Below are 25825 nucleotides of genomic sequence, written 5' to 3' on the forward strand. Positions count from 1 at the left end.
TTCGTGACCTTTGGGCGGTTTTGTGCTGGAAAATCTTTCAGGTTTGTGAAAATCAAAATTGATTGAGATCTTATGAGATGAATGAAAGGCTCAAGTGCATTGGCATCAATCATTCAGGGTGTCCAACGTGTGAGATGGTATTCCCCAAATAAAGTGAAAGAAACACACCTAAAAATGGTAAGAAACTGGGTAAATTAAAGAGATCAAAAACTTTAAGAAATAAAGTTTCTTTCGTTTACATTTAAAAATGTTTGTAAAGGAAACTGAACTAGCCCATAAACTTATTTTCTTTTTTTTTCTCATCCACGTGCTTTCGGATTTGGCAATAAAAGGGTTAAACGACTTAAACTAGGTAATTAATTTTTTTTGTACAAAAACTTCAAAAATCAACAATTTTCTTTTATAGAGTAAAAAGGTCAAAGGTAAAGGAGACTTAACCCTTTAACGTCCAACGTGAAACATAAAAACATTGAAACATGCGCTCTTTTATTACGATATTTATTCTAAGAATGCTTTCAGAGGACTTTTCTCAGTCAGAACGGCTTCTTTGACCCCTTATGCGTGAATTTGATGCATTTGTAACATGGAAAAACAATTACATTCATAAATAATTGAAAAAATAAAATGTTTCACGTTTGGGTCAACGTATGACCCAAAAAACCTTAAAGGGTTAAAACGACGATTGCAGTATGTATTTGAAACAGAAGAAAGGAGTTTATTCATTTCAGCAATATCAGAAAATCATCACTATAGAGAATCATAGAAAACTAATATTAAAAGAGCATAATAAAACATTTAAGGAAAACCACACAAATTTTCCAATTTTTTACTACAATTTTTCAAAGATGGAACATAAGCATGACCAAGCCAATTTTTTTAAGACACTGTGATCTAAAAAAAATATTTAGGTATCAATTTATGAACAAAATGTATCTAACATGATTTAAAGCCTAATAGAAAACCTTTCAACATCTTGAATGCCTGGAAAATAAACTTAGCTATGAGCATAGTTAACATAACACTATGCCCTTGAACCTAATTTACTTATTTTATTCATTGAATTTCTAAATGAAACACTTGTCAACACTTTAAAAAAATCCTACATATGTCTGTTATTCAATTTGTAAATTTAATTTTCCAAATTGGAGGTAAATAACAGAGAATAATGTGATTGATTGGCCGCTTCGAAAACACCTACCTACATGTATACATAACATTTCCATCATGTTATGTATTTATCTTCTCATACGAGACTTACAAAAATTAGTAAGTTCGTCTCGTGAGTAATACGCTCTGTGCCTCTTTTATGGTCATGTTTTCTAGCGATAATCTTTGAAAAATACGAGTGTTTGCTGAGAGATTAGGAGCCCCGCATATGTACCTTCCTTATTTTCCTATAGGCCCGATTATCTCGCGTGTTTTTGTTAATTTTTCAGCTTTATCAGCATTTTCCATGATTTACCATTTTCACGCTATATACCCTGTGTGGACAATGACTGATAACGCGTAACATTGAGAATGTTCTCCTCATTGTTTTCGTGTTTAATTTTCATTCTTAATTCCATCGATATATCCCTCCTTCAAAAAAGAAAAAAACCCAACCAGAATTCTCCTCAAGCCACCACGACCTCCCCCCGCGTCTTCCTGCACCAGGTCAGACTTTGACCATGGAAGAGATCTTTCGCACGAACTCGTTTCTCTTTTCATATCTAAGACTCGGTTATAGAAGCAATTAGATGGTATTTGTTAGTGAGGTTTGTAAATGACACGAGGCAAGGAATGCGTCAAGAAATATAAAATTCTTCCGAAGCAAGAAACAACAAACAGGAGAGATATACATATATGTGTAATTGTCCAGGTGTGAAGTAGGAGATTATTACATCACTTCCTGCCACTTCCTCTGCGATTGTGTGGCAGTTTTCAAAAAAAAAGTACAACGTTGGCAATGGAAGATGCCAAGTTCAGGGCTTGTCTGGCGGAAAATGGTTGGTGGAAAATTTCAAATGTATTTGGGTGGTGTGGTCCGAGAAGCACTTGAGAAGAAAAAAAAAATTAAGCAGCAAAGAGATTAGTACGGGCCTGATAAAAGTCTCTCCCCTGATAAACCGGCAGTGTGTGTTCTTTTGTCATCAATGGATTCCACGGTCGAGTCGATTTACTCATTCGAGGGGGAAGACTCGCGTACTCCGTGTCTCGTGAACAGGTTCAATTCGCAAGATTTTTCCACATTTTCCCCATTCAGTACACATTTCCACGAGATTTCCCATCAGTCGACTACGAGGAGTGACCAAAAGGCATCTTAGCACGTTTGTACGAGGATTTTTTGATGGGGGGACCCACCTTAGAAGTAAGCTGGTGGACAGGCCCCCAATTCGCCTCACATCGACTCTTCCTAAACGTACGCAAAATCGTCATGTTGTGAGTAAAATATAGCGCCCCACGACTCCCCGCCGATTCCTAAGCATACACACACCGCATACCAGCACACCTTTGTCACCAACACCACGAAGAAGGGGCTCCACAATTCCACACAGACGCACTTTTCCGCACACAAAGGAGAAAAAGAAATAAGAAGAGAACCCGGCCAAGAGGTATGTTATTATAAAACCCAAGGAACCTATGTCTTAGCTATAGGTGTAAAAATCTTATTACAGGTAATTTTATTAATCCCATTATTGACTAGTTTTCGAATTAATTTGGATTTCCTCGGAAATGCCGTCAAGACGAAGGAAGGCAAGAAAAAACACGTTTTTTGCAATCAGCGACGTTCTGAAAAATTTATTTTCATCTTCAGGCTCTATGAATAATTATAATTACACAGATGGATTAACGAGTTTTATCACAAAATAAAAATTTAGAAACTTTGGCAAAGAACAAACTTTTCAACTTTTTTTTCTTCACAAAAGTTTTTCAATTTTTATTTTATAATAAATCTTGCTAATCCAACTGTATAAGTATGTATTCATAGGGCCTAAAGAAATTATTCGGAACGTCGCTGATTGCAAAAATAGTTACGTTTTTCTTACCCTAACCCCTCTTGACCGCTTTTCCGAGAAAATTCATAGCATGGTCGTTAATAATTTTCTACGATGTTTGAGGACATTCATATCTGGAAAAATTCTTTGATAAATACGGGAAAATGTAATTCATTTAAAAATTTCTGACTAGAGATTGACTGAACCGAGAGATTTTCAAAATTTTCTTTACCCCAATTCAAGCTAATCAAGCAGGACATCCTTCTGTCTCACAAACAAAATTTAATACATTTTTATTTGTGATCGATCCAACAGTTTTGAGAAAGTTCTCTTCCCATTGACAAAAAAGAAAATGATTTTTTTTTAAATTATTATAAATTGAGTTTTTCATTAATGACATATCTTGTCTTTGAGACTAATTGAAAATCATTTAAGAACACAAGAAATTCATAAAGTTTACGAGGTATGTCAGCAATGAAACATAATGCTGTGCCCCTTACTTTAGATTCCCAAATATGTAATAATTCCCCGGTTCTTGAGATTCAGCCAGTAGGTATATCTTTGCATCTGTGTTGGTATACCCATCCAAATCAAAATCCGCGAGCGAGAGAGAATTCTTTTGCCGGAGCACAAAGATTGTGAATTAACTTTGCATTTTCTCTCTTTTACTCCCACATCCAATATATATTTATTTTTTACTACATAGACTACATATATTATAGGATGATTCGATATGCGAATTTGGGGCTGGGATCAAACTATGTATATTATCTCATTTAGAGGAGAAGTTAAAGAAGAAGTTTGAAGAAAAAAAAAAACAAACACTCTCTGAGAGACATTTTCTGCGCAAACTCTGCGAGAAATCACTCACAGTGGCAGAAATGACAGAATATATAGCGTACATGTAGGCAGGTCCGAATACTTGAGTAAAATTGAGAGTTCCCAAGCACTGAGCAGAAAGACCCGATAGTATCGTCAAGTCATTCATGCTACTACGAGACAACTTTTTTCCCTGTGTGTCTTCCGCATCTCCTTCTTGTGGAACATCTTTCGTGATTTTTGTAAGAAGATGGAATTCTGTGCTTGAAGACACATAAAATTCACCTTTTGTTTGCTCTGTGACGGTATCCAGAATTCTTTTTTTTTTAAACTAAAAGGTAGATTTTTTTTCGTGGGGAGAGAGAGGTGAAATACGGTGGAAAATTTTGAATTTATTTTATAAAGACATTGTGATTTTCGCTTAGTTTGGTGTCCTGGCGATGGTAATTAGTGGGATTTATTTGTGAAAAAACGAGCTGATATTCTCGCTATTTACTGAAAGTGAATTTTTACTCCAAAAAGAGATGGAGGCATCGAAAGAATCAGGTACGTGTAGTAGTAGTTCGTAGTAGTAGACAGAGACGGAGAGATCGTTTGTTATGTTATATAGAAATGAAATAGACATGCAGGGGTGGAGTTGGGAGTAATGGGACCCCCATGCGCATGTAATGTTAGAATTGAATTTTCAAAATAAATTGAGGATGAAAATATGATAAAATAAAATTCAAAATTCGTATTAGGGAGTAGGAGGTAACATCGTGCCCTCGAGGGCCAATTATGTTGGAACATGAAAACTCCCCAAACCGCATTGTTATCCTTGAAACTTTTCGCAACAATTTCAAGCACAAACTTTGCAGTATTATTGGGAGACAAGCTCAAACTTTTTCACCATGTAAAGGACATCCTGTATGAAAAATGGTATTGGGTTAAGGTCAAACCTCTTCACACTCCGTGGTATTCGCATCAAATCCTTGCGGTAGCCTCCAGTTCCGAAGATCCTTGTAAGCCTCCCAGAGATTTCTGGGAAAGCTCTGTGTGTTAGGTAAAAATTTGGCAGCAGGGAGGTGAAAATGTATGGGAAAATGAAGAGAGAGAGAGAAAAAAAAGTTGATATGTTACATAGAGAAGTAACAAAATATCCTTCTTCATCCTCAATTCCGGGACAAAGTAGTATGTATGGCCCTGCGCAAATGGGATCCATTACCGAGTATATGCTCATGTTGAGGTGGGGGGGGGGGCGAAAGAGACTAAAACAAGGTGGGAAATGCAGTTCTGGGGGCCTCGCATCCAACTTCTCTGTACCAAAATGCTCTTCATCTCCTCTATATATGTTATGTGGCGGGGGCTCTCTCTCTCTCTAGCACATACATACATTTCAATTGCATCATAGTCATTTACTATATATGCTTCAAAGAAAAAAAGACACTACCACTGCGGTGTACTCGCACACAGGGAGACCCGACTATCCATGATGACCGAAGGGAACCCAAAAGGCAGGGGATTCTGGTACAAAGAGCGCTGATTGTCAGTGAGTCGAGTGCAGCCGTCGTGAGCAGAAAAGTCCCGGAGTCTGTGCAGAGATATGAGTTTGGTTGAGAAGTTTGTGTGCACTTTTTTTCATCAACTCTGAAGGTTTTTTTTTTGTGTTCTCTTGTTCCGAAACCGAAACACCTCAAGAATCGATTTCTGAAGAATTGTTTTCATACACCCCCGCCTCCTGTGAGATCCACCTAGCAACATAACGGAGGAACATTTTTTGAGTGCGGAAAAGTCGTGAAAAGTGCATTGACAAAGAACTCCCTAATTTGCCACCTGGGCCATTGAGCTCACAAGATTTTTTTTTCATCCTTCTTCTTTTGAAGGTGCTCACATACGGGCTTTCCGGGACATTTTTCTCTAACCGGAAAATTCGTTTTCTTCACCAAAATAACCGGAAAAGCTCCCAAGAAGTTAGCTTAAAAAAAGTGAGAGAACTTTTTTGTGTGATCTGCAGAGAGTGCAGTGAACTAGAATTGAGAATAGTTCAGTGTGGGAAAAAAATGAAGAAATGAGAGCATCGAGAGAGATTTCTCATCAGCAATTTCCCAACTTTTCTCATCAATATTTTCCTCACTAAACATTTTTATTTATTTTTCCACTGAATGGTTGGAGGACGTGGTTCGTTAATATCGCGATAAACTTTGTATAAATCACATTCAGGGATTGCGACAGGCCTAAATGGCTATAACTGAGCGAAATTATTAATGTGAAAATTGTGATACAATGAAATTGTGATTTTTCGTGATGACTTTTGCAGCTGAATAAGAATTTTGGGAGTAATTCACGAGGAATCCGGAAGTGTGTGCTCATTGAGAAGGAATCAGGAAGTGTGAAGGCGCGTCTTAGGGGAAGAGAGAATTCTAAAAACGTATACGTGAGACATCAGAAGGAACTTTGAGACATTTGATCGAGCAAATAAGTCATTGGGAAAAATGTTGAAATATTTAACACATAAACTTCGAACGCAATCAATAAACGAGGATAACATCAATGAAAAGGTGGGTGCATGAACTCTCTCTCTCGCTCATCCTCCTCTCTTCTTCCACTTCGCCACCCTTTTGGTGGACTCTTTTAGGGTCTGGCTGCTGAAATGTTTCAACTGGAAAATCCATTTTCAAATACGCACCCCCCAAATGTGGAATGAAAATTTTCGCATTTTCCTCTCTCACGCACACCAACCACTCTCTACGGGTTAAGTGTCGTGAATTTACGAGTAAGGGGAGGTTGGGGCCATTTTTGAAGGTCACACCATCAATTGATTCTGTTTGTGGGACAAGGAAAATGCGAGAGTATGTGAGAAAAGTCATAAAGTATGTGTGAGGCATATTTTAGGATATTTTTTCCTTAAGAAAAAAATCCATCTCAGGAAATTTTTTCCAAAAATTCACACTAAAAACTTGAAAATTTGCAAAAAAATTGTTAATTTTTTTCTCAAGAGTATAACGATAAAAAGAACTGAACAAAGAATTAATCCAACTCCACCGTGGGTGGGTCTAATCTCCCTAAATCACTTCTTGAGTATCTCATATGAGTTGTTTTCTTTGATAAAAAAAACACTCGAAAGATTTTGTAGTACTCGCCTCGTACGTTTACCCACACCAACGTGATCTTTTGCAAACACATCTACAGATCTTTTTTTTTCTTATACATTTTTGAATCAACTTCTTGAGTTGAGAGCGGAGCGTCAAGTTCATTGTTGTATTTCGTTGTAAGACGATGGTGTTTTGATGGTGGATGGTTCGCCTACAAATTAACAGACTTGTTTCATAATATTGAGTAACAAAGAAGAAGAGATTTCCGAGATGGGGGCACGAAGAGACGACCAACGGGGCGCGCGAGAGAGCTCAAAATGTCTCTACGCCATTAACCATTAAAATTCCAATTAAGACTTCAACGGACAAGTTTGTTTATTTTCTCGTTAAGAAATCACTAAAAGTCTTCAATAGTTTACCATTCCATTGATTAATGTTCAAGTTAGTATATAAAATCATCACTGAAACATTTCAAGAAGCTCTCCTTATCTTCTTTGTCTGTACCGAAATTATTTGAAAAAAAAATGCAACTTTAAGAATATTTAAAGTATATCCATCTTAAGAATATTATATCAGAGTTTTGTTATTCATAAAATATTCACAATTTGCCTTGTTCTAAAGGAATTATTCAAAAATAATGAGAGTTCTATTAAAGTCTGGCGGTGTGTTTTGAGAACATTTCAGACTTTTAAAACTCTTTCTACCTCACTGAATTAATAACTTGAAATGAAAATAATGGAGCTGCTTTTCTTAAAAAAAAACGAAGCTTCGTTTAATAGAAGGGTAAAAGTTTTTTTTTTTTGAAAGAAATAATTTTCCAGACACAGCTCTTGGCTCATTTGATCAGAAGAACTTGCTTTGTATAAAGTTATTTTAAGATGTGAAGTAGAAAATAATAGTTTGAAAAGTTCCATTAGTTGAACTCTTGCGAATTTTGCAAGAAAGCTCTGGAGAGAATTTCTTAAAATTAAACTTTTAATAGAAATTTTATACATAAGTAAATAATTTGTAGAGATTAATTTATGGATTAGGTGCAATATTTCAATGCAAAGCATACTACATTACCTACCTATAATGGAAAAAGTTTTTCATAATCTTGTCAAACATTGGAATTAGTTTACCTAATTTGGTTTTCTTACGATTTTGGACCAGAAAATAATATTTCCCTTGATAAATAATCATAAATCTCTAACTTAAGTAGGTACCTTAAACCATAAATTCTTGCAAAGAAAATTTTTAAAACTCAATTAAAGGGTTTAATCTTCTCACGAAACACTTTTCAATTTTCCTCCATGATTATTTTAAGAAAACTCCCAAAATATTTTCCTTTAATATTCTTCCAAAAATAATATTGGTTAATATGTTGTAAATGTGCAGAATATTAGGACAGAAATAGGTATTATGTTACAAAAGCTCACACAGCCCTATAGAGCGCATGTCTTGCAATACGGTGGCAGTACACACATATATAGCAAACTACCAATTTACTGATGAAAATCTAAAAGAGCTCAAAAGCCCAGGAAAGTATCGTGTTTCCTTTTTAGGGAAGAAGGGGGCTGTTTCAACCCCCCTCACCCCTCGCTCCCACCGTTCCATGCCCTCTCGAAGAGCTCCAAAATCTATTTGTTCACTTTTGATTGATTCGAAGGCGAAGAACAAATTTGGCCAATTCCTTGGTGACCCCAAAAAGAGCTTGTAGAACATCAAATTGAAAGATTAGAATTTTGTACAATTCCCCACAGCGTTGACCTCCATTTATAGAGTAAAATGTCGTTAGATTAATGTGTGTCTTTGCTTCTTTTGTTGTGTCTCATGCAGTCAAGACTTTGTGTGCTGTATGTATGCTTTGGGACAGATTTATGTACCCCCGAGAAAGAAACTGATAGTTTCACAGCGAAGAGAGAATGCCCTCGCGCGCCCGTTTGTAAGTTCTTGTGTGTGGATGAAGAAAGAGCGACTTTCTTGAGTAAATGAGGCACAAACTCTATAGCCATATAGTGATGATGCAGTGCTCGCTCTATATGCCTTCTCAATGCTCTCGGAGTTTTGTTACATTATATATGTAGGTAGTACATATGATGTGTAGTAAAGCCCATAGCCTTATGTATGTCATGCTCATACAACATAGAGAGACGACGCTTAGCGTAGCCAACGAATGTGTACGAAATGGAGTAAAACACGTCTAAACTTGCATAATCTTGTTTTCAATTTGTGCTATTCGCCGACCAAGCTGAGCAGAAGCGAACTCTAAGAATCTCCCCCTGGGTTGTGGCAGTGCCTTTCTTGAGGTTATTGGAATATTACCCAGCCGGCACAAAAGGTCATTATAAGGTCTAATGTGCCGAAAATGATCGTTAGAATAACGTTGATTATTCGTCAAAAATAAGTCGTTTTACGTGATAATGGGGAATAAAAAAGACCCACGTTGAAAGTCAGTACACCGTCAGAATAACGTTATTGGAAGAAATTTCTGACCTTTTTCTTACGTTCTACTGACCTTTAAAATTTGAGACCAAAAGGGGAAATTTTTGACATGGCATCCCAAAAAAAATTTCCCAAACATATTTCTCTCTCTAGCATACATGGTAGCATAGGATAATGGTGTCTTCTCTATTTCCCTACCAATATACCATATTTATTAATATGGTATATTTTACAAGGAATATTTATAATTTTTTTTCGAAATTTTCTATATCTCAAATTTATATGCCGAAATACTTTACCGTCGCAAATAAGTCAAAAAGAACCTAAAATGGACCTTTCATTAAAAATTAATTATTTTTTATAAAAATTTTTGAAATATTTCTGATGATGGAAAATAGACTTTGTCTTTACTACTCATTTAAAATGTCTTAGACATCCTTCCTATTGCTTAAAATGCTGACCCGGCTTGATTCAAAAGCAATTAAATATCCTGAATTTCGCGATAAAAATTATTGATACTCCCGGATTCTTAAATCTACGCCATATCTCGTGGCTTGAAAATTTTTGTCACATATATTGTATTTGACCGAAACGTTAAAATGAACAGATAAATGATATAAAATGTAGCGGAAAAAAAGTTTTTTTTTCTAATAAACTTTATTATATTTTTGAATAGATTTCGTATATTATCGAATCAAATCAAAAAGCAAAGTGTGCATCAGTAAATTATTTTATGTAAAACGAAAACATATTAAGTGCGATCAAATTAAATATTATTTAATCTTCAAGCAAAATAAGTTTTTACCTGAACCCATTTTCTCAGCAGTATTTCTTTAAAAGTATGTACCCAAAATGAAAACTAAGCATAATACATTTTTATTTGTTTTATACGGATTATGACCTGCAAGCCTGCAATAAACGTTTAAGAGATAAGGAGAGCAACCCTTGTAAACTGCAAAGCAAGGGCAATTAAATTGCCTACCTGGGAATAATTTAGGGTTTTTAAGGACCTTAAATATTTATTTTGAAAAGAAAATGTGAGATTGGGCAATTAAAATTTGTGCAATACATTATATGTACGTTAATGTATTTTTTTCTCTTATTCTAGAAAAAAAATTGAAATAAATTGTAGGAAAATATTGCAAGAAATTGATAAAAATCATTTTTATCAAATGATCTTATGGGTCTAATAGAAAAAAATATTTTTGTGATCTTTTTTATTGAAAAAAAAAAGACAGATTAATTATTCTTAATTTTGTGCACGCGACAGGTTTACATTTGAATCTTAAGAAATTCTATGCGGATTTCCTTACGTTCGGATGTCCCTTTTTGAACGCTCGTTTCCTCTTAGGGAATTTCTGAAATGGTCTTCCAAGGCACCTACGTACAATCTTGGTCATCCGCATAAGCATTCTTCCCTATTGTTATATGGCATGCGCGAAATACTAAAATTGCGGCAATAAATGACGAATTTCTTAATGAACAAGACCTGGCGCACCCTCGTTATGATCTCCCTTAACGATTTCATTGATCATTTTGCTCATTTTTATTGATTTATTCGAGAAAATCGTGAAAAACCTAAACCAAAACAAACGCCTGTCAAAGGTCAAAAGAAGAGTGCAGAAATACAAAAAAGAAATATCCCACGCAGTCTTTCTCTTTCTGTCTCTTCCTCAACACCAAAGGTTGGTGGAGGGTAAGTATACTTACGGTATTCTGACGTTGAGATTTCGGCAGGAATTTTGGCCAAAGTTGATGGAGGGTCAGAAATTTTGTGCTTTCTTACGGTATACTGACGTTCTCAAGGAAGAAATTGAAAGTATATTTTCTTATAATAAATGAGATTTTTCTGCCCAAAAAAGCTTCTAAAACTACTTGCTCATTTTCAAACAATCATTTTGATGCATTTATATGCCATTTTAATTAGTTTTTGATGATAGAAAAAATGATTGATTTTTTATCTTACTGACCTTTAATGACTTATTTCTGACGATATTCCAACGTTTACACAAAAAAGTGAATTTATGCGAAAAAATTGAAGTAAATGAAGCAAAAACGTCTTTTAATAGCTTTTTGATCATCTACAAATAGACTTGTAATGTTTTAATGACTAAAACTTTGATTTCTGCAAAATCACCAAAAATGCCTCAATTTTTACTAACTTTACTTACCAAATAATAACGTTATTCTGACGTTAGAATTTAGTAAGCAAATGACGAAATTCTGACCATTTTTTACGATAATCTAACGTTATTATAACGTTAATAAATAGTAAGTAAAGTCAAAGTTATTATGTGTTAGCTGGGTATATATACCCATTTTACCCGTCGTGTCGCACGATAAAAAGTAACTTGCGGTGTCCGAGATAAGGTGCTTTCCGCTCATTTCATTCCAACTAATTCAGCACACAATATCGCGTAAACATTTCTCCTCTATAAGTACTGCAACCAAGAACCTCTCTAATATCATCCGTATACTATACTACATAGTATATATAAAAGTTGCTCTCCATTCCACCCATCGATAGTACACAAATGGAGTTCACAGTTGAATCAACGATGTGGTGTTTTGCAGTAATATAAATTTTTCCAAGAATAATTCATCATAATGGATTAATCGTTGCATGATTGTGAACTTTTCTCTATCTACAACATTAATTTTCTTTCTCTCTTTCCCTCAAAGTGCTTTCATTGTGCTCTTCTAAAAGTGCAGTGAAATTCTCAGTAATAAAAAAAAATTCCGCCGCGGAAGAAACTGACATTATGCTCATTGATAGAAACAGTTGTGTTATGTTTGAGGAGTCGCAGATTCTTATGGGAAATATGTTTGTGCCAATAATAGAGGTAATTTATCAGTAATAGAGAGATAAGAAACCAACGGAAAGACAATGCACTTGATACTTTTGTACAAATAGCGTGTGAAACTTGTAAAATATGAAATAAATCTTCTTGATGATTCATTTTAGATTTTTTTCTTGAAAAAAAAAAAAAAAACATTTAATTGAATTTAAGTTTTTGCAAAAAAAATTTCAGAAAATTAAACGTTCAAGAGTTTAGAAAAAAATCAATGATTTCTTATTTCTATGCTGAAATATATTTCAATGTTTTGACAGAAATTATTTCTGATTATTTTTCATTATTCTCCTGTGCTTCCATTTCATATAAGTATTTCGTCGGAAAAATCATATTTTTGTACTTCACACAAAAGATGTATCCTGATTTAATATTTATGATGTGCTTTCCTAACGTTAAGTGATCCATTGTCCTTAAAAGCTCTGAATAATTTCTTAGTTAATGTCATATGAAATTTTTAAAATTGAATTATTATTCATTAGTTAAATTGACGTGCACCGACCCCAGATTTATATTTAGATTTACTTAATCTTCCAAAAAGAAAACTATTTTATCTTATCTAGTATGTAGTTAAGAACAACAAACTTTGTCAATTGAAATTCTCGCGATAAGCGCCACTTGCAGACTCCTTAAAAGCTCTCATTCATTTCCCGGAAAATCCCAATGAGTTTCTAAATACATATAGTTGTTGAAAAGAAAACGTGTATTCGGGGACAAAGAAATTAGAACTCTTGCACAGAACGACTTCTTCGTGGTAACACACCACCAATGAATCATAAATTCTTCTCTCGTGATCATTTTCTGCAGCGTTTAAGCATAGTTTTCTTGTTTGTTGTTGGTTAATTTTTTTCTTCTCGAGAGAGAGACATACATTGTAAATATATAGTGTGTTGGAACCCAATGAGATCATATATTGGTGGTTGGTGTGTATAGAGAGAGTCATAGAACAATAATTCATTAAAAACTCCACCGTGGCAAGTTTGAGGGGATTGGTGAGGAGGGACGTTCTGGAGAAGGAACATATGAGATGAGATTGTTGATCAAGTGGTTTCTTGTTTAAGGTCCGATTGAGGACGGAAAAATGCGTCGATATACCGGTTTCTTTGGGGTATATCACTTGGTATACATACCCGATTCCTCCGCAGCACACCATGCCAAAGCCAAAATGCCATAGTCTTGTGTGTGCACGAGCAAACAAGGCAGGAGAACAAGAGGAGGTCCACAGTTGTTGAACAACAATCGCAGTTTTTTTTTTACTTTGAGCACCATCGAGAGTAGTTCTGGCACCAGAACAACTCCCGAGCATGGTATACAATACACACAATCTATATGGGGAGCTATCTCGTAGGCAATAAGTTAATCTCGCAATTCCCTTTTTTGGCGAAAAGCCCTCGTCCTGATAGCATGGAAAAGAGAAGAAGAAAAAAAAAGTAATTGCAGTTTTTCTTTTACAGATTGATGGGCATGATTCTGGGACTGAATCAGATGATGGTGATTTAGATGCTGAAAATATTTATCACGAAACAGATATGGAATACAGTGAGTATTGCAAAGAACATTAGAAATAGAGCAACATTTCTCTTTAGACAGGCACACATAGTATAGAGATCCCATACCCATTTATTTTATGTCTCATCAACATATTCCCATTTTAAGCTTCACTCTTTGTCTTCCACATTGTGTACATAATGTAAAACACGGTGTGTGAGAATGAAGGAAAATTGACGTAGTAACTAAAGTAAATAGTTCGACTTCTTCCCCTTCATTCAGCATTCTTTCGCTTCGGTGTGACTTTTATCACATACAAAATAATATATACAAACGTTGGATAATTTCCAGAAAAGATATACAATTACATACATGTAAGAATGAAGAACTTTCCTTCTTTCCTATGGACCTGCTATATACAGATTTATATATACATACATTATGTATTAGTACAGTTTGTGGCCACTGAAGATGATTTTTTGGGTATTCACAGTACACATCTTGCACTTGTTAGGCAGTTATTTATGCCCCATATGATGAAATTCTAATTAAAAATTTGAGAAAATCCTAATTTTTTTGTGAGAAAAATGACTGAAAGCTTCATCTTTCATTGAGAAAATAATAATTTTCATAACATATCCTTGGAATTTAAATGATATTTTATAATCCAAAGTTTTCAATTCAAAAACTCAGAACATGGACAAAATTATACATTGTGGAAATAGGAAAAGCATAATTTTTGAAAGAAGAAAATGAATTATTTTCTCCATATTTTGTTGGTTTGTTTAATGTCTATATGGCCATTTGAATTCTTATCGGGTGTCTTCAAAGAACACCAAAAACCATCCTAGAATATCCTGCAGAATGGGTGAGAAAAGGAATAGCAATTGAGGGTAGCATTTGGCATAAGAGAACCTCTCTACAATGTATGGGAAGTTTGGTATCCATCCCAGGAAAAGAAAAATCGACAACAGTGAGAATTATCCTTTAACTGAATGCGCAAGTCCTCCTGCAAAATATCTCTCACCACCAGACATTTCATCGTCAGGGACAATCTTTGTAGTGAAAATGTTTTTCGGTGTGCGGTGGAAGGAGGCAAGAATATGTCGAGCCCATTTTTTCCAATCCATTTACCCCCCAAATGACCAAGAAGAAATCCCAAATCATGGACATTCCATTGTCGTTTGTACCACCACTGCCGCTTGCTTATCTTTGTTCTAGCAGGGAAAAGGCTTTTTCTTCGACCCTGTCGTTCGTCATCTACCCATCCAACTATAGTAGAGCGCGCCTCACTACCCACCACCCCCAGAAAGTTGAGTTTTGCGAAAGAATCCCTGCAATTTAATTAATTTCTACCTTGCAATTGAAAGCTCTCCGTGTCGAGGCCATCATTTGCCTCGTTGTTTGCTCGTCACACCAACTATACACAAAACTCAATAGTCGCATGCGCTCTACAGCATTTCATTCATGGGAACTCACATTTTCACGCATCGCACATACACCACGCCACCAAAGGGCAGAACTCGGGGTGGTTTTCGTGAGGGCGAGCTTTTGCGCACCATCCGCTTTGTTTTATATATAGCAGCCGTATGTACCCTCTTCCGTACCCCATGAAAGCTCTCTTTCTCCTGCACCTTGGTACTGCCGGGGTGTGTGCCAGGAATTCCGCCTGAGGGAGACAACGCGATGTGAATTTTGTGTGTGAACTTCAACACAGACGAAAATGCACTCGTGCCAAAAGGAAGGGGGCAAGCATATTAGCCAAATGGCATACAAATCATCATGCTAAATTGCTCGGTAATTCAAAATTGTTCGGTGCTTCTCAGCAATAAAGTACAATTTTCATGGCGGGCCGGATAAAAATTCCTAGAAGACATTGTAATGGGATAAAACATGAATAGAGAAGTCTTTATATCACGTTCCCAGAATGTATCAAAAGGGCATATAAATGGTATGTGAAAGAACATATTATAGTATGTGAGGAAAGAAAATTTAATTTTCTTGGAAAATTCTATGATTGATGAAAGGAATGTGAAAAGGAAATATTTGAAGATTTATTTTATTAAGATTTATCTAACTAGAGGATTTGTAAGTCTTCTTAAAAGCTTTTTAACTATAAAATAAATCTTAATTGACATTGTTCTAAATTTTTTAGCTTAAATTCTTCTATATATTATTTCTTAAATCATAAATTCTCTATTTATATTTTTAGCAAAGAAATTTCTTATACAAGTCAATTTCCAGCGATTATTTTATATAGAACCTGGTTCTATCCAAAACCAAATTAAATGGTCAAAATCTAAATTTTTTCTTTAGTTAATCTTCATTCAATAAATTAATATTTTATATAAATTAAAATCAAACTCAAAATTGATAGAATTCTGCTTTTAAACTGCTTAGAAAATAATTCTTCCTCAACCACATTCTTTAAAATATGTATAAAAATTGAAGTAATGACGAGCCCCTTTAACTTGGGTAGGTACTGAATTACTGTCGTCACACATCCATAAAATACTACATCTCATACCAACACTTGTGCTATCGATTTCATTCTTTTTCTTCGTATGTATGTGTCATACTACGATATATAATGTACACCGCGGTAGCACATAAAGGAACTTAAATGGGACTACAGTTAAGTTGTGCTACACGCGCTTTTCTTGAAATACGGCCAAAAATTCTCACGAGGAATTTTCCACAAACTCCCCGAAAACTACAAACTATCTTACTATATATACTTTCTAATTGATATTTAAACCTTCCGTATGCAACTCTTGCAAAATTTCATCCATGTATACCAAAATGCAGCTATTATATTACATTTTTTTTCTCTATAGAAGTAGTACATAATGTGTCGAAAATAATCACAGATATGAATTCTTAATGATATTTGCTTTTAGTTTTTCTAGTCATACAAAAGCCATTCGTGATGCAGAGACACGAATAGCATGAGATGTGAAGCCATCGCTATAAAGTGTTTTGCTTAATGTATTTTTAATTTTACCATCATATCTAATTGACTTTTGTGCTGAAATATGTGTGTGTATATAATATTAGAAAATATAATAGAGAGTCTTGTTGTCTCTTCTCGCTCCACTCAATGTCATCGTGGACAATCGGTCAGAATGAAGTCGTGGAGAATTATGCAATTAATCAGAACAAGTCACACATGTATCCATCTCCCACTTGAGAGAATGTTCTAAGTGAGAGGGTTCAGTAAAAAGTTCTAGAGTTTTTTATACAGTTTTTTATTATTTACCTATAAAATGTTTTATATTTAACCAAATGAGAAGAAAGTTAGTTTTTTCCTTTTTGTTATAAGACGTAATTATTTTTAATGTTTGATTAAAGGAAAATTGAAGCTTGTTTACATAAGCCAATAAAGTTATTTTTATCCATGACAAAGAAAATTTTCTTCCAGTTTTTTTTAGAGAAATAGAGTGTTGTAATTTAACATCTTTATAACTAATTTAGCTGTGTTTCTTTCAGACACAGCTTTTGTGTACCGAGCAAAATCGAAAGTCGTCAGATCGGGCTCAAACTTGGGATGAGCACGAATTAGGGTCCCCACATTCCAAAAAACGTATGCGCCAAAAAATTTTTTTTCCGGCCGTCCGTCCGTCCGGCCGTCCGTCCGCCGTAGTTCAACCATAAATTGCAAGAGAACGGTGATAGATAGAGACTTGCGGTAAACGGCAAAGTTTAAATATCGACCGGAAGACGTCCGATTATGACGTCAAATTTTACCCCCCACCCCCCCGTCCGCCATTTTGAATAACCTCAAAATTTTGTTTTCGCTATATCTCAGTCCCTGTAATAGCTAAAAATCTGAAATTTTGATATGTTGTAGGGGCCATCAAGAGCTTTCCAACGATACCTCATTTTCGAAAATCGGTCAAGCCGTTTAGTCAATATGGCCGCCACAATTTTTCATCGAAAATCGACTATAACTCGAAAACGGCTTGACCGATTTTGATCAACTCAGGGTCAAATGAAAGCTCTCAACAAACCCTACAACTCTCTAGAACATCCGAAGTTTCAAAAGTGACCACTAGGGGGCCAAAAATCGAAAACAAAATTTTCGATTAGTTTTCGATGAATATCTCGAAAACGGCGACATAAATTTTTTTCGTTTTTTGATATGTTATAGCTGACCATATTATCTAGCTCCATGCCAAAAATGAAGAAAATCTATGGATCCGTTCTCGAGATATAGCCTTCCAAAGTTGACATATCATATTTCGGGTTCTACAAGTCCGATTTTGATCAACTCAAGCGCAAATGAAAGGTTTCGTGAAACCCTACAAATGTCTAGAACATTGCAACTTCGAAAAATGATTGCAAGAGGCGCTAAAATCAAAAACAAAGTTTTCGAAAATTTCGAACTCGAATTTTTCGAAAATGGCGACATAATTTTTTTTCATTTTTCGATATGTTATAGCTGACTTCAAGACCTTTCAAACAAAAAAAAATTTATGAAAATCTATGGATCCGTTCTCGATATATGGCCTTCTAAAGATTTCTTACGGTATGACTTTTCTACTTTTCCCGACTTTGCGCGTATTTAAATTAATTCGCGTTCTAGTTTGCTCTCACAAAATTGGTACACTGAAAGAAACACAGCTCTCGTAAGCTTGGTCAGCTTACCAGTACATTTTTTCTTATTTTCAAGAAATGAATCAACTTTTGAATAAAAGATAACTTTTTTTTAACACATAATAGTATAGCTTAAAAAATTAATCAAATCTAAAAATAGAAGTTCAAAAAGCATTACGTTTTAATTACTTAGTTGTGACCAGTCTCTTTTTAATTTTTTTGCTGCTAAGATTTATTTTTATGGACGTTAATATGGTTTAAATAAATCTCTTAAAAAATTATTCTTATCTTAAATTTTTTTATTCAAAAAGAGCTTCAAATTACAGCCTAAATCTGTAGATGAAAATAGCAGAAATAAAAAACTAATTCTAACTAACTAATTTAAAAGAAAATTCTCAAGAACTTTTTACTAGCCAACAGTCTCTTTAAATGTGACCCAAGTTGTATTGAAAAAAAAAATTACCCACGCGCGTGTAGAATATTATTGAGCAGCAATAGATTTCATTTATATATTTATTTTTCATAAGATTTTCCACACACCCGTGCCCGGGTACTTAATAGTTGTTCCACCAGGTGAGGGACAGCCGGGGAAATGTCTTGCACACGATACTTGATAGTTGTGTGATTGCTCTGTTGTGCTTAAAGAGTTGGGAGTGAAATATTGAACATTATTATTATTGGCTAAAACTACATACAACACACATTGTGAAGAATGTATTTTTGCTTAGGAGAAGCTCTCGCGAACACACTTATATGTGAAAAACACCAGGCAATTTACTTTCAAGCAAAATGGTGAAGGTTAATAGTTCGATGCCCTGACATTGTCTCATTTATTGCTCCAACAGTTTGTAAAGAGAGGGGCGTGAAAAAGTAATAATATTTATTTTGCTTTTTTCCCTCAATAATATTATTTAAAATAATATTTCTCTCGAGAAGTGATGTAATAATTCTTTGTCAATATTTTTTTCACTTTGTGTCACACACGATTGCTTAATTATTCAAATCGCCGCAATTGTTCATAAAGCTCGCCTCCATTTCTGGTTCTTCCAACATTATATATTATAACAACAACATCCAATCTCGCGCGCTCTTCCCTATGCGATATGGCGAGGAACCATTGTTCCCCATAGAGAGAGAGAGTGAGTACAATGTTGGAATTTTCCACTTGCCTAAATAAACTTTTATATCATGAGTAGAGCCACTAATGCAAATTAACACAATTGGGTTGAAAAAAGATGACTTTATTGCTTTTTAAAATAAAATACTATATTTCACACATTCTGAGGTTTTGTGAGGAGATTCGCTTTGGGGTTCGCTGCACCAAAATTGGGTTAAAATTAATCGTATATTTTACACGAAGTTGTTAGAAGTGAAATAATATTGTTCAAAATAATACATTAAATCAAACATTTTTCGTAATTTTCACTCGAATAACAACTCAATTTTCTTTAGAGCTTTCGAAAAGCTTTCGTTCGAAGTTTCAATTTTAAAAATATTTTCAGGGTTATTTTTTTATTTTTGCATATTTATGAAAAAGAAAGCTCTAATGAATGTTCTAAAGGTTCTAGAGCCTTAGAAGATTCAAAAGAATAAAATCTCAATAATTCAGAAACAATGTGTAAGAAACAAGAACTCGCAATTTATTATCACTCTAACAATAAACACTCAATATTTCCTCGAATTTGTGGGGTGACAAAAGAAAAAGAATTTCTAATTTTACAGAAATCGAAAAAACATCTTAAGAATAAATTTCTTGTGATCCTCTTGAAGGCTACACAATAAATTCTTTCGCATGTTGATGCTTTTCACTGTGAAACGCAATTTCTCAAAAATATCTCTCGCGACATTTTTGGGAATTTTTTCCTCAACAAACTGGCTAATCGCAGTGCAATATTGTTTTGCGAGGGAGTAATAAAATGAGAAAATTTCTTCACTCTTTTTTGCATTAATTTTTCACACTTTTCTACCGTTCAAGGAGGTGAATTTGCTGCAAAATACCGAGTAGTTTGTACATTATGCAAAATCTATGTACAGCTGGTGTGGAGCTTATTGATTTGCACCATTATACTTGTACATTTTGGCCTAAAAAGCGAATAATAAGAGTTGATAAAGAGTATACGCTGGTAATGTGGCAATTGTTAGTGAGCTGGTTTTCGCATTGTATATGCCATGGAAATGCCAATAGAAAAGTATGGTGTATGGAGTCGCGGAGTTACATAATGGACAAAATGTCACATGTGGTGGAAGTCAATTAAATTGCGCGAAAAGAAGCAAAACAAGTGATTTTCTCGCGTCGTCTTGTGTTTATATATAATTTTGTCTATTGATAACTAAGCTCGGTCAATTTGCTAAAAAAAAATCAGACGATTTTCTACCATCATTGGGGCGACAAAAACAAACATTTATTGTAGCCAATATGACATTCACACACGATGCTGAGTCGTGCCTTCCAAAATCATTTTGCTTCTATGTAATATAAAAATTCTCTATAACACTTCTTAACTTTGGCAAAATGTACAAAAACAAGAAGGCAAAATGATTGGTTTTTCAGTGTGGTCGTGACATACAAAAAAAAAGTCTCGCGCGATGAAAAACAAGTCAAGAAAGACAAGAGTTGTAAAAATTTACAATGAACACCGAAAGCGCAATACATTATATGGGGAAGAATATATTCTATATGTAATATTTAGTTTGGGGAAGTCAGAAAGAGAATGAAAAGTTTGTATTTTTCTGTCAATGTGCCAAGTTGAGAAGTTATCAAACACACGTAAAATTAACTTTGTTTTCAAAAAAAAATTCTTTCTCCTTTTGATGCACGAAGTGTAAACTCTTGGTGGGCTACGTGCTATTTATTTTTATGTGACGTCTTCTTGGCTTATCTCATAGAAAAAAAAGCCACGTTCACTACACAATTCTGCCCTCTGTGCAATGGCACTGATAAAATGGTCACAATAGAGGAGCAACAGACTGATTGACTCAATCAACATTACAATGTTCTCCCCTTTTTTTTTAAATAAACCATTCACTTCTAAATTAGCGGAAAATGTGATAAAGCCGCACAGCAATTGCCTTTTCGTGAAAATTACACCTCAATGTGTAGGTGTAGGTACCTCTCAAGAGGACTATAGACGAGGAAAGTCAAGTGATTACCTACTGTAAGTAGGATATGTTATGAACAAATTTAGCATGAAATGGAATTTTATCAGTTGAATTAAATATTTCAAAATAAAACAATCTTACTTTTATTTTTGAATTTTTTTATAGGGCTTTGTTAATAAAAATAATTTAATTATTTAATTAATTAAATAGGTACATATGTATAAAAAAAACTTTTCATTATAAATTACTTCTGTAAAGTCATACAAAAAGATAGTTAATTTGTGATAATTACTAAAATGAAACATTAAAAGTACTTTAATAAAATGTAAATAAAAAATATTCTTCAAGAAAACCATTTCAATTTTTTTTTTGGAATCTAGCTAACGTCTTAAAAATGTTATACCTATGTATATAATTTTATAGTTATTATTAATTCTAACATACGATGTCTTCTTACTATTTAAAAATAAATAAAACCTCTAGAGAAAAGAAAGCTCGTGCAGTTTAATAAAAAAAAAATCTTTAAAAAATATATAATGACAGTTTAGTACTTCCCGGCATTTTAACGACACGATAAGCAGAAAAACAGATAAGAATAAAAATAAACGTGAAAAATATTTGTTTTTGCTTAATTTATTCTTATCATTATTTTTTCTTGACCGTGGTCTAGAAGTCATTCTAATTTAAGAAATTCTGCCAAAACAAACTTGTCTTTGTAAATCTGAGTTTAAAATCATAGATAAAATTAAATTTTATTAAATTAAAATATTTCTAATTTTTAATAGCGAAAATGTTATTATTCTATTCTTATTCCATATTGCTATTTTCATAGCAAGAGTAATAATTTTTCCCCCGAAAAAAAAACTCAATTTGAACTAATATTTAAACATTTTGCAACTCACTGTATACTTCTTCCCAACTTCTTCACAAAGTATGATAAGACTTTGTTTTATCAAATACAAGCAACGAGTTCTCCAAAAATTAATTTATTTATTAATAAAACATGACATTTTGCTTACGCAAAGAATAAGTCATAATCCTTTCTTTTGTTTGGTGTGTTTTTCTGATAATCCAGAGCTGAGAAAATTATGAATCATTCTTCAGAGCTATTTTTTGTAATACAATATTTTATCATTACGAAGCAGCGCGTTTGATAAATAATTTCGTCTCTAAATTCTCAGTTAAATATTTGATAATGTCCTCTAAATAATCACTCACTCAGCTCCGGTTAGAAGATTATAAAAAAAAAATCTCTTTCACAAGAAAATCATAAAAGCCTCTTATCAAGATAATAAAGTAAAAAGATTTTATTGCAATCTCTTGAACTTTCTCCCCGCGCGAAGACAGCGTGAAGTGTGTTTGCAATGCCTTAGAGCAAATTGCATCAGAATGTGAAGTTTATCAGGCAATGGGAGTCTCTCGTGAGCGTGCTAGACGGACAAACGACAAACAGATTAGCACTTTAGCCGAAAAAAAAAGATTTTTTTGCAGTGTGTGCGTCTTATCACTCAAGGAGATACCACACGCGATCCTATACCCCCCACAGAAATTATTACTTAACTGCCTCGCGAAGAAAAATCTTCACACTCATGTGGCGATGACACACGACCTGATAAGGATTTTCACAATTTGTATATAAGAAAATTCATTATATTATATATTTTACATTATGAATCTGTCCTTTGTCTCAGTCTTTCTTATCTCTATCTTCTCACAATCTTTGGTTTATTTTTGCGACAGATACCGCGATTGTTGAGAATTCACGTTTACCACGGCTTGTTCATCATCCTGTCACTCGAGAAACCGATTAATGTTGAGCCTGTAGAATTTTCCACTTAGCCAATCACTTTTGATCATATCTGCTGCCTTTTCGCCAATCATAATGGCCGCAGCATTTGTATGCCCAGAAATGGGTCCTGGAACCACACTGATATCCGCAACTCTTAGCCTCCTAACACCATGAACTCGTAGCTCGGGATCAACAACGGCATTTGGATCACCAACAGGTCCCATTCGACAGGTTCCCATGGCGTGGAATAGAGGCAGAGCTATTGTACGAATAGCACAGTCCCAGTAATTGTAGGTGGCAAATTTGTACATTTCACATCCTGGAACAGGGGTCTCATCTAACTTTGCTCCCAATGCCTGCATAGCTGGGCTCTTGACGATTCTTATAGCCTCCTGTAGGCCATGAATGATTGTATCCACATCTTCTTGGTACGTGAAGTATCCCGGAAAGATTCTAGGCCAGTAGAAAGGGTTGTCATTCCAAAGTTTAACGTACCCTGATGATCGTGCTCTTAGTTGGAGTATTGCAATTGCCACGGCATCTATATCGGGATTTTCTAGGCGCTTAAATAGTGCATTGTAGACTCTGATATCAATATTTGCTCCTCTCGCTAAGCCAGCTCCCTCATCTGACCCCATTGTTCCGGACATAAAGAGTAGCTCTGTGTCAGGGTAATCTGGAGGATCTTCACTAACAGGGGACTTTGTAAATGTAACAGCTTCAACACCTGCTATAATCGTCAGAGGTCCTTGGCCTCTGGTGTAGTTCATAAAGTCCTCAGATCTCAGATTCTGCAGATTGCCTGACTGTTTGGTGGTATTGAGAAGGATTGATGGTCCAACGTATAGCATGTGATCGTACATTTTCTTTCCAACTGGTAGATTTTGAATACAAGTCACGTTGATTTCTCTAAGATGGTCTGATGGACCTATACCTGATAGCATGAGTAGCTGTGGTGAATTGAAGACACTAGCCGATAGAATGACCTCCCTTGTTGCATAGACCCTGTGGAATTTATTGTTTCTCAGGAAGACACACCCAAAGGCGATCCTCTTGAAGGGATCTATTAGGATCTTAGTTACTCTAGCTCCTGCTACAATATGCAGATTAGGTCGTTTTTTCGCAATAGGTTTTAGGAATGCTGACGCTGTGCTGTGTCTTTGACCATTTTTCGTTGTTGTTTGAATTCTAGACGTTCCCATTTGACTGGCTCCGTTGTAGTCCAGCTCCACGTAGCCGCTCTGAATAGCTCCCTTTTGGTAGGCGTCAAGAATTGTGGTTTTATGCTGATTGTACTGTACGCTCATTTCACCCCGATGCCCATGGTATTCGTAGTCTTCGCTTCCATCGAGATTTACAATCTCGGACTTTCTAAAGTAAGGCAAGACATCATTGTAGCTCCAGTTGTAGTTCCCCAGTGCTTCCCATCTATCAAAATCATGTCGATTTCCTCGAACGTACATCATTGCGTTGATTACACTTGATCCACCCAAGACTTTCCCGCGCGGGAAGGAACATCGTCGATTTGTCATGCCTAAACAAGCTGTCTCCAGTGGTTCTCCCAGGTAGCCCCAATTGGTAGCCGTGGACATGAAGGTGGAGGATATGAGCGGAACTTTGTGGAGGTATGTTTCGGCATAGCCTGCTTCCAAAAGTAGAACCTTCCATCTGGATACTTCTGATAGACGATTGGCTAAAACAGCTCCTGCTGATCCTGCTCCGATCACGATAAAGTCATACTCTCTTCGGATATCGGGACTTCCTTTAATTAATTTAATAAGAAATTTGTAAGTTGGGGCGGATTAGTATCAGGGTTGGAAAGATAAAGAGAAAATGCTGAATGTTTGATTCTGATAATTGGATAATAAACTTTTTGATTTTAACTAATTCTGCGCCAGCAAATTTATTAGACGTTTGCACTAATTCTTATCCATTTTTGGGCTTGGTTTTGAAAATAGAATAAGAAACTGATTCAGTTTTTGGTATATCTCGATAAATCATTCACTTCTTAATTCTTTGTTTAAAGAACATTGAATATGAGCCTTGTAGGTCTTTTTATGATTTAAAAAAATTAATTCAAGTTTTTATGATTTAAAATTCTTTATTATTTTCTAAAAAGAAAAAATCTAGTTTCTTCGAGAAATCAATAATTGGTTTATCCTTTAGATTTTCCTTTAAACTCATCTACATGAACACAATAATTTTCCAACTCTGATCACATTTTCACCTCCACTACTTTTACGATTTTTACCATAAATTTTCTCCGTAAATTCCAAATTAGCACGAGCATCCACATATTCCCTTAGGGTGTCGAAAGTTGCGGTAGCGTATCCAAAAAATAGCACCACAAATATGCACAAAACACTCAATTTCCACCACATATTCTTCTTAATCCTTTTATCCAAGCTATTCACTTCACTTCTCACCGCCAAAGCACTTTGAACTAATTCAACTGCATCGATGATCGCTTGCTTATATACCCATGGACATCTTAGGGGATTGACATTGAAATAGCATAAAGTTGGGGAAGAAATAAAAGGAATAACAAGTGTAATTTTGCATTAGAAATCATTGCACCAACATTTTTGCGATCGACACGGTTCGCGGGTTTCAGACCGCAGGAAATTCTAAAGAAGTGCAAACACACGAATGACCTTTGTGTAGTTGACACAGATTTTTTTAATTTGAATTTTCCTCCTTCTTCACCTGAAG

General features: G+C 34.9%; 2 protein-coding genes across 7 annotated transcripts in view; one reads left to right on the forward strand and one right to left on the reverse strand.

The window, feature by feature from the left end:
- Positions 1–2201: 2201 nt before the first annotated feature.
- Positions 2202–25825, forward strand: part of LOC129789107 (uncharacterized) — a 29167-nt gene continuing 5543 nt past the window's right edge. Inside the window, exons 1-3 of one of the 6 annotated variants that reach the window (XM_055825748.1) lie at positions 3944–4340; positions 5247–6331; positions 13596–13680. In XM_055825748.1, coding sequence (XP_055681723.1) covers positions 6266–6331; positions 13596–13680 — 151 coding nt within the window. In that variant the 5' untranslated portion in view covers positions 3944–4340; positions 5247–6265. Of the gene's footprint in view, positions 2592–3943; positions 4341–5246; positions 6332–11744; positions 12133–13595; positions 13681–25825 lie in introns of those variants that run through there. The other 5 variants (XM_055825747.1, XM_055825751.1, XM_055825749.1 and 2 more) reach the window with 5 other exon arrangements.
- Positions 22620–25819, reverse strand: LOC129789001 (glucose dehydrogenase [FAD, quinone]-like). The gene is made up of 2 exons (XM_055825593.1): positions 25365–25819; positions 22620–24875 (listed from the first exon to the last, which is right to left on the reverse strand). The coding sequence occupies exons 1-2, from the start codon at positions 25492–25494 to the stop codon at positions 23116–23118; spliced, it is 1890 nt and encodes a 629-aa protein (XP_055681568.1). The 5' UTR covers positions 25495–25819; the 3' UTR covers positions 22620–23115.

The sequence above is a fragment of the Lutzomyia longipalpis genome, chromosome 2, assembly GCF_024334085.1.
Source record: "Lutzomyia longipalpis isolate SR_M1_2022 chromosome 2, ASM2433408v1".
NCBI classification, from domain to species: Eukaryota; Metazoa; Arthropoda; class Insecta; order Diptera; family Psychodidae; genus Lutzomyia; species Lutzomyia longipalpis.

What these genes read in the sequence shown, in the direction of transcription:
- LOC129789001 (XM_055825593.1), bottom strand. Translation starts at nt 25,494, where the DNA reads ATGTGGTGGAAATTGAGTGTTTTGTGCATATTTGTGGTGCTATTTTTT. An exon ending in ATTTACGGAGAAAATTTATG is followed by an intron (nt 24,876 to 25,364) that starts GTAAAAATCGTA and finishes AATTAATTAAAG; the next exon opens with GAAGTCCCGATATCCGAAGA.